General features: G+C 36.6%; 1 protein-coding gene across 1 annotated transcript in view; it reads right to left on the reverse strand.

Moving 5' to 3' along the window:
- DSG4 (desmoglein 4) overlaps nucleotides 1-9,739 on the reverse strand; it is a 42,598-nt gene that overhangs the window by 26,234 nt on the left and 6,625 nt on the right. The window contains exon 2 of the mRNA XM_011361985.2: nucleotides 4,938-4,973. Within this exon, the coding sequence (XP_011360287.2) occupies nucleotides 4,938-4,973 (36 nt within the window). The remainder of the gene's footprint in view (nucleotides 1-4,937; nucleotides 4,974-9,739) is intronic.

Here is a 9,739-nt window from a genome sequence, read left to right on the forward strand (position 1 = left end):
AGGAAAGGATCAGTGATATCGAAGACAGAAATCTAGAAATAAATCAGAAGAAAGAAGAGAGAAACTGAAGAATGAAAAAATAATGAAACAGAAATTCAAGAACTAGCTGATAACATCAGGAGAGGAAACATAAGAATAATGGGCATTATCGAAGGTGAGAAAAAGGAACAGGGATTAGAAAGCATTTTCAGACAAATAGTTGAGGAGAATTTCCCAAATCTAAGGAATGAGCTGGCGTTTGGAATTCAAGAAGTCAACAGAACACCCAATTATCTCAACCTAAAAAGGCCTTCACCAAGACACATTGTATTAAAATTATCAAAAATCAATGACAAAGACGGAATTTTCGGGGCAGCCAGGGAAGACGGTAACACATAAAGGAAAATCCATTAAATTAACATTGGACTTCTCAGCGCAATCCTTACAAGCCAGAAAAGAATGGGATCAAATAGTCAAACTGTTAAGTGAAAGGAACTGCCAGCCTGGAATAATGTATGCAGCTGAGCTCTTCTTTAGATAAGAAGGAGAAATTAAGACTTTTCCAGACATACAAAAATTGAGGGAATTCTTCACTATGAAGCCTGCACCATAGGAAATACCGAAAGGAGTCAGTTCACCAAAAATAAAATGACAAAAATGATACATAATTAGGAGTAAAGTGACTATCCGGCAAATAGAAGCGGAGGAGTGTAACCCTTACTAGGAACAGGGCATTATAAGTTTAAATAATAAGAGAATTGTTATAACAAGATAATAATGAACATTCAGCATACATAGGAACAAATTGAGATAACAGTGACTGAAAAGGGGGGAATCAAAGAACCAAATTTGAAAAGGGGAATGAAGATAAGGTACGCACAGAAGAAAATGGACGACTGTATATATATAACTATCCTTTACATATTCATAATGGTAACCACATTCCAAAGATTTAGAACTGAAGTAGATAACATAAAACAAGAAGGATCAGAGGCAAAACCCACAAAAGTCAACCAAAATAAAGAAAACAGAAGCACAGGGACAAAGAAGCATTGGAAACACTGAGCTACCAGAAAGTAAAAGATCAAATGGCTATAAGAAGACCTTATATTTCAATAATCACCCTAAATGTAAATGGACTGAACTCACCAATAAAAAGGTGCAGAGTCGCAGAATGGATCAAAAAAACAGAACCCAACCATATGCTGCCTCCAGAAAACACATCTCAGTTTTAAAGACAAATATAGACTCAAAGTGAAAAGGTGGAAAATGATATTTCAAGCAAATGGCATTCAGAGAAAAGTGGGAGCAGTGGTACTAATATCAGACAAAATCGACTTCAAAATAAAAAAGGTAAAGAAAGATACTGAGGGACACTTCATAATCATAAAGGGAAGCATGCACCAAGAAGACATAACACTTATTAATATCTATGCTCCCAATCAGGGAGCCCCAAAATATGTAAAGCAATTACTAACAGAACTAAAGGGAGAAACAGACCAAAACATTATTGTAGTGGGGGACCTAAATACCCCACTGTCAGATATGGACAGATCATCTAAACAGAAAATCAATAAGGAAATAACACCCTTAAATGACACATTAGACCAACTGGATATAATTGACATTTACAGAGCCTTCCATCCCAAAACAGCTGCTTATACATTTTTCTCTAGTGCATATGAAACACTCTCAAGAATCGACCACATACTGGGACGCAGAGATAACCTCAACAAATATAAGAGGGTTGAAATCATACCAACCATATTCTCTGATCATAATGCTTTGAAACTAGAATTCACCTGCAGAAAGAAATCAGGAAGAACCACAAATACATGGAGATTAAACAACATGCTACTGAAGAATAACTGGGTCAGGGAAGAAATAGAAGGGGAGATCAAGAGATACATAGAAACGAATGATAATGATAGCACAACATATCAAAACTTTTGGGACACGGCAAAAGCGGTCAAAAGAGGAAAGTTATATCACTACAGGCCAATCTCCAAAAACAAGAATGAGCCCAAATAAACAACCTAATGCTTCATCCTAAAAAACTAGAAAAAGAGCAACAAATGAAGCCTAAAGTCAGCAGAAGGAAAGAAATCATCAAAATTAGAGCAGAAATAAATGAAATTGAAAACAAAAAAAGAACAATAGAAAAAATAAATGCAACAAAGAGCTGGTTCTTTGAGAAGGTTAATAAAATTGACAAATCCCTGGCTAGACTCACTAAAGAAAAAAGAGAAAAGACACAAATAAATCAAATCAGGATGAAAGAGGGGAAATTACAACTGATATTGCAGAAATACAAAGGTTAATACAGGAATACTATGAAAAAGTATATAACACTAAATTTAATAACCTAGAAGAACTTATAAAAATACAACCTTCCCAGACTGAATCAAGAAGATCTGGAAAATCTAAATAGACCGATCAGCAGTATGGAAATTGAAACAATCGTCAAAAACCTACCAAAAAGTAAACGTCCAGGCCAGATGGCTTCATCAGTGAATACTGCCAAACATTCATAGAAGATTTAATATCTATTCTCCTCAAACTCTTCCAAAAAATCAAAGAGAAGTCAATACTTCCCAATTGATTTTATAAGGCCAGTATCACTCTGATACCAAAACCTGGTATAGATAACACACAAAAAATAAAACTACAGACCAATATCTCTCATGATCACAGATGCAAAAATCCTAAGTAAGATACTAGCGAACTGAATACAGTAACATATTGAAAAGATTATATGCCACGATCAAGTGGGCTTCATCTCAGGGGCACAGGGATAGTTCAAAATATGCAAATCGATTAATGTGATACACTACATAAACAAATTAAAAAATAAGAATCAAATGATCATATCGGTAGATGCAGAAAACGCCTTCAACAAGATATAGCATCTATTTAAAATCAAAACATTTAACAAAATTGGTATAGAAGGAAAGTACCTTAAAATAATAAAGGCCATCTATGACAAACCCTGAGCCAACATTATACTCAATGGTGAAAAACTAAAAATTTTTTCTCTAAGTTCAGGAACATGGCAAGGCTGTCCACTATCACCACTGTTATTCAGTATAACATTGGAGGTCCTAGTGAGCGCAATCAGACAAGAGAAAGATGTAAAAGGCATCCAAATAGGAAATGAAGAAGTCAAACTGTCACTATTCATGTATGACATGATTCTCTATATAGAAAACGCTAAAGACTCCACAAGAACACTACTAGAAACAATAAGCAAATATAGTAAAATCTCTGGATATAAAATCAATGTTCAAAAATCCATAGCTTCCCTATACTCTAATAATGAAGTGTCAGAAAAAGAAATACAAACAATAATTCCTTTTGCAATTGCAACTAAAAGAAAAATTACCTAGGAATTAATTTAATGAAATAGATTAAATATAATGAACTTATATAATGAAAACTATAAGACCCTATTAAAAGAAACCAAAGAAGATATAAAGAAATGGAAAGATATTTCGTGTTCTTGGATTGAAATAATCAACATAGTTAAAATGACCATATTACCTAAAGCATTATACAGATTTAATGCAATCTCCATCGAAATCTCATTGGCATTTTTTAAATAAATAGAACAAAAAATCATCAGATTTGTATGGAAGCACAAACGATCCCAAAATGCCAAAAGTCATCCTGAGAAAAAAGAAGGAGGCTGGAGGCATCACTCTGCCTGACTTCTAATTATACTACAAAGAGACAGTAATCAAAATGGCATGATATTGGCAGAAAAACAGACACATGGACCAGTGGAACAGAATTGAGAGTCCGGGAGTAAACCCATATTTATTTGGGCAAATAATTTTCTACAAAAAAAGCCAAAACATACAGTGGAGAAAGGAAAGCCTCTTCAATAAATATGCTGGGAAAACTGGAAAGCCACCTGCAAAAGAATGAAACTAGACTGTTGTCTATCACCACACATCAAAATTAACTCAAAATGGATTAAGGACCTTAATATAAGACCAGAATCAATAAAATGCGTAGAAGAAAACTTCAGAACTAAACTCAAGGACCTTGGACTTAAAGAGGATTTTATGAATTTGACCTCAAAAGCAAGGCAAGTAAAAGCTAAAATAAATGAATGGGACTACATCAAACTAAAAAGCTTCTGCTCAGCAAAAGAAATCGTCAACAAGGTAATCACATGATATCACTGATATGTGGGATATAAACCTAAAAGTCACAAAGGAACAGGGCAAACAAACAGAGACTCATGGACATGGACTATAGACTAGTGGTTTCCAGAGGACTATAGACTAATGGTTACTAGTGGAGTCGGGGAGAAGGAGGGGAGGTAGATGGGGTACAGGTGGTCAAATATAGGGGGCTGAGGGAAGGTGAAGTGGGTAAAGGGGATCAAATACATAGTAGCTGAAGGAAACTGGACTTTAGGTGGTAAACACACAGTAGAATATACAGATGTCAAATGATAATGTACACCTGAAAACTCTATAATTGTATTAACCAATGTTACCCCAATAAACTTAATTTAAAAATAAATAAATAAATAAATAAATGGCACCAGATCTCTGTTGTTCTACTTAGTTGCAATTACATTTCTTTTGGTATTTTTTTCCATCGTTGATTGACTATCCAATTGTCTTTTTTCCTGAAGTAACTGTCTAAAAATCCTCTTCCCATTCTAATGTGTTACTTTGCTTCTTTTGCTTTGCTTTAGGTTGGGAAATGTAAGCTACTAGTATAGTTTGAAAAGTAGGAGTTACTATGATACAAACCATGCCTAAGAGCATGAAAATTTAGGATTATGTTTTACTGTTGCTATTTTATTTTGGCAGAAGTTGTTTCTTCTTTATCTGGATGATTATGGTTTCAAATATTCTGATTTTCGATACATGATGCATTATACAATTCAGTTTTTCTTTCATTTTTAAGTGGAGGAAATAGTTTTAATAATTATACATTACCTCAACAATAAATTCACTGTTCACTTCGAGCACCACCTGTTACAGAAAGCAAAACATTAGCATAAATTTGCATAATTTAAAGGAAGCAGTGTCATAAGACTATTGACAGTGTCTTCTGATTAATTAATTTCTTAAACATATATTTTGATAATAATGTGGAATAAACATGGTTAATACAAATTTAATAATACAGGCTTTTTGCCCTCCAAAGGCTTTTACACTTTTAAGGAAGACATATGACTACAGTAAGACAGGTTAAGATATGTGCTTAAACAGGGCACCCACAGGTTCACTGGAAAGGAAAAACACACAATTCAAGTTATCCAGTGAGTTTTGGGAAGATCTCATGAGAAAGTAAGAATTTAAAAAGGCTCTGCAGGATGAAGCTACTTTGATAAGAGGAATCGATGGGGAAAACAATTCAGCCAAAGTAAAACATGAGCACAGATGTAAAGGCATTAAGTTTCAGAGGATGTTCCAGGAATGGTAAATAATATTATTAGTTGGAAGATAGAGGAAATAATGAAGAGAATGGGAGACAAGGTTTGGAATGTCAGTTTGGAGGCAGATCGTGAAGTGCTTTATACATAGAACTAAGGAGTTTAGGCTTTATTGGATAAGAGACTGGGATTGACAAAAACATTTATTCATTCATTTATCATTTATTTATTTATTTATCTATCTATTTATTTATTTATTTATTTTCTTGGTTATTTTATTATTATTACTTTTTAAATTTAATTTCAAGTATACAGCACATTGGTTAGACATTTATATAGTTCATAAAACGATCCCCCCAATTGCACCCTCCCTCCCCTGACCCTCCATTTAGCCAACGTATAAATGCTAGCTTCATTCCCTAAGCCATGCTCCCCATCCCTGTGACCATCCATCAGCTACTAATTTGTATTTCTTTATTCCTTCACCCCATTTTCCCAGTCCCCCAAACTCCCCTCCCCTCTGTCCGACATCAAATTGTCCACTATATTTTTGAGTCCGTTTTTGATTAGTTTGTTTTTTTTATTCCTTAGATTCCACATATAAGTGAAATCATATAGTGTTTATTGTTCTCTGTTGGACTTAAATACCTTCTAGGTCCATCAAAACTATATCTTTTCCTATCCCCTTCCTTTTTATATGTAGGGATCTTGTTTTCTTATCCTTTCAGCCACTCTATCTTTTGGTTGGAACACTTAATTCTTTTCTATTTAAGGTACTTATTGATAGGAATGTAGTTGTTTCCATTCTTTATTCCTGTTTTTGATACATGTTTTTTCTTCTTAAAGAAGTCCCTCCAACATTTCTTGTAATACTGGTTTGGTGGTGATAAATTCTTTTAGCTTATTTTTGTCTGGGAAGCTCTTTATCTGTCCTTCAATTCTAAATGATAGCTTTGCTGGATAAATTATTCTTGGTTGTAGATCCTGGGTCTTTATCCTGTCGAATATTTTTTGCCAAGCCTTTCTGTCCTGCATAGTTTCTTTTGAGAAATTGGCTGCCAGTCTTATGGGTATTCTCTTGTAAGTAATTATTTGTTTTTCCCTTGCTGCTTTTAATAGTCTTTCTTTGTATTTAATCTTTGGCGTTTTAATTATGATGTGTCTTGGTGTGGATCTCTTTAGATTCCTGATTTTTGGAATTCTCTGAGTTTCCTGGAGTTTTATGTCCATTTCCTTCATCAGGTTAGGAAGTTTCCCATAATTATTTCTTCAAACAGCTGTTCAACATCTTGATTTTCTTCATTTATGCCGATTAGATGAATATTTGGAGGCTTAATGGTGTCCCATATGCTCCTTATATTATTTTTATAGTCTTGGCCTGTTATCTCTTGCCATTCTGATTGAGTGTCCTGATTGGCTTTTCTGTCCTCTAGATAGGGCATTTGATTCTCTTCTTTATTCACTTTGTTTATTCCATTTAATATACTTCTCATCTCAGATAATGTGTTCTTCATTTCAGACTGATTCCCTTTTATAACTTTCATTTCCATTTTTATGTTTTTTATCTTTGTTGAAGTTCTCACTGAATTTATCTAAACTTCCCAAGAGTTCCTTAAGCATCTCTATAACCAGTGTTTTGAACTCTGCATCTGTTAGATTACTTGACTCCATTATTTCTGGATCTCTGTTCTGTTCTCTCATATGGTTTCTGCTTCTTTGTCTTTCCATTCTGGCTGCCTTTCTGTGTCTGTTTCTATGTACTAAGTAAAGCTCCTAAGTCTCCTGGTCTTATTACTGTGGATTTGTGAAGTAGGTGTCCAGTGGCACAGTCCTGAGAGGAGTTCAGCTACAGGTCAAACTTAGCCCAAGCCTCTGCACCTCCAGGGCCACCTGTTAAGATTCAGCAAGCAATCCACAGATGCTGTGCTTACAGTTGCCTCAAAAGGCCACACCAGAAACTGAGGTCAGCTGCCTCCAGTGTGAGTCTAGGAGCTGCTCAGCAATGGGCATCTGACATGCTGAGGATACACCTGGATATGGCTTGGTTGGGGCCGCGAGTTGTGGGAGGCAGGGTTTCAGGGAATCCTCTGGGTGGAGTGACCTCTGTTATCCAGTTTGATGACATCTTGGCTATGGTGGCGCTATGTCCACTCACTGGTATGGGGTAGGGTTCAACAGGGAACAATGGATACTGCCGACACTTCTGTACAGGGCGAGTCTTGCTTCGGCCCTCACTCTAACAATGTCTCCCTATAAGTCCCTGGTGCTCCCTGCACGTAGCCTATTGACACTGGTGCTCAGAGCAAGCAGGTCCGTCGCAGTGAAAATCCGCTCGTGGATGTGGCCCCTTTAAGAGGCGTCTGCTGCTGCCGCAGCCTCCGTCTCACTCAGCCACTGGAGATCGGGCAGCCCCGCGTCTTAGCCCTGTCCTACCTTCTGCCATTGCAGGGTGATTTCCCGGACTTCTCCCTAGTTGCATGGCTTGTTCCTCTAGATCTCAGGTGGTTTTTCCTTGCTGCTGCTCTTTGTTTCTGTCACAACTTTGATTTGGTCTCCAGAGGGATGAACAGAGCCTCTATCATCTACACCATTTTTTTCTCCCCATTTGATGTTTTTTGACAAAAACATTTTTAAAACATATCATTGATATAAAGGGAAGATTACAAGGGAAACACACTTGAAGTCAAGACACTTACCAATTAGTAATTGCTTAGGTAAGACAATAGCTAGAACACGAACATGGGTACTGAACTGGTATTGGAAAGGAGAGAGAGTAGAGATATTTCCAAAGAACTAATAGGGCTTATAGACTGTGGGTTCAAGGGGAGGAAGTGTCAGATAATTTGGGAGATTTAAGCTTGGCTTTCTGGCACAATGGAGGTACTTCTAATAGGAATAGAAAATTCAACAGGAAAATATTACTGCAGGAAGATGATGACTGCAGTTTATTTTATTTTCAATTGTGCCTCTAAAATTTGGGATCGATATAAAAGCTGAATAAGTGGAATTTGTCTAAACAGGAGCATTATTTAAAGTTGCAGAAAATGAGTGTGTTACATGAAACAGTTTAAATGAAACAGATAAATGAAGTAGGCAAAGGAAAGAATTGTAAAGGAAATCCTTCTATTTGTGCAGAGGACAAAGGGAGGCTAAAAGCAGAGGCTTCTGAGAGACTCAGAGAATAAAGAGACTGAGAGACCAGGCTTGCAGGTGCAGAGCACAGTCTGTCAACATGAAAATGGTAAGAAGTAGTGGTGGTTGTGCTGGTTGTGGTGGAGGGTTAGTACAGAAGCTGAAGATGAGATTGAATAAGAAGATGGAAAAGAAGTAGCCAGAAAAGAGGCAGAATGACTGGAGTGCAGTGATAAGAAGGTAGGCTAAGAGGAACTGTTTAATGGTTTATGTCTCATAGCAAGGTCAAAGAGATTGGGAACTGAGAAGGTCGTGGGATCTTAAACAGGCAGTCATTGTATAAGTCAAATTGCAGGAGTCAAGGAACGAGTTACCATAGACTGCATTTTCAGGTTAAGAGATAAAAGACACATGAGAGCTATGATACAATTCAAAGAGTTAATTAGAACAAGACATATTTTTAAGATTAGGAAACCATGACCAAATACATAGTCTACAAGGTGAGAAAAAGGGGTTTGTGGAGAAAGAGTGATAGAGAAGAAGGGAGAAAGGGAGGAAGAGAAGGAAGGGAAAAAATCAAGGAGTAGTTACAATTGTGATTAAGAGAGACTAGGAATGGCTGAATTAAAAGTTCAGGGAAAGGAGACTTTTAATGAGGAAGACAATTTTTCCTCTAAAATGGAAGGCCAGAGAGTACAGTGCAGAGAGAAGATAATTTTGAGTAAAAGAGGAAGAGCATTTTGCACATACCTATTCCATAGCTTTTCAAAGTTGGAGTGAATAGGAATGGGAAGGGACTAGAGGAGACTGTCATGAGGGAAGGTGACAGGAAATCAATAAAATGCCACGGATCAGAAAAGAGCAGTCGGACCACCTAGCATTCTTGAGTTAGGGAACATTTGAATACATAAAGTTAGAAAAGAGAAAACAAACTATTATTCTATGTCAACGAAGAGTTGGAGGATGAGTTGACATTAAAAAGCAAGAATATGATGTGCAGCCCATCTGTTTTGTGCATTCTCTAGTAGAAACTGTCAGTCTGGGAGCATGAGAAGAAGGAGCGTGAGGGCTGTCCCAGACTTGGGAATTGTTATCGAGGCAGAATGGAGACTTGGGGAGGTGATAAGACAATACTGTGAATTCCAGAGAGTCAAGGAGAATAAACTCAGGAGCTCCAATGAACTGAGACTAGTGAGAGACTGGACCAGGTAGAGGGGGTGTGAAACAGAG

Source organism: Pteropus vampyrus, unplaced genomic scaffold (assembly GCF_000151845.1).
Source record: "Pteropus vampyrus isolate Shadow unplaced genomic scaffold, Pvam_2.0 Scaffold3, whole genome shotgun sequence".
Taxonomy (NCBI): domain Eukaryota; kingdom Metazoa; phylum Chordata; class Mammalia; order Chiroptera; family Pteropodidae; genus Pteropus; species Pteropus vampyrus.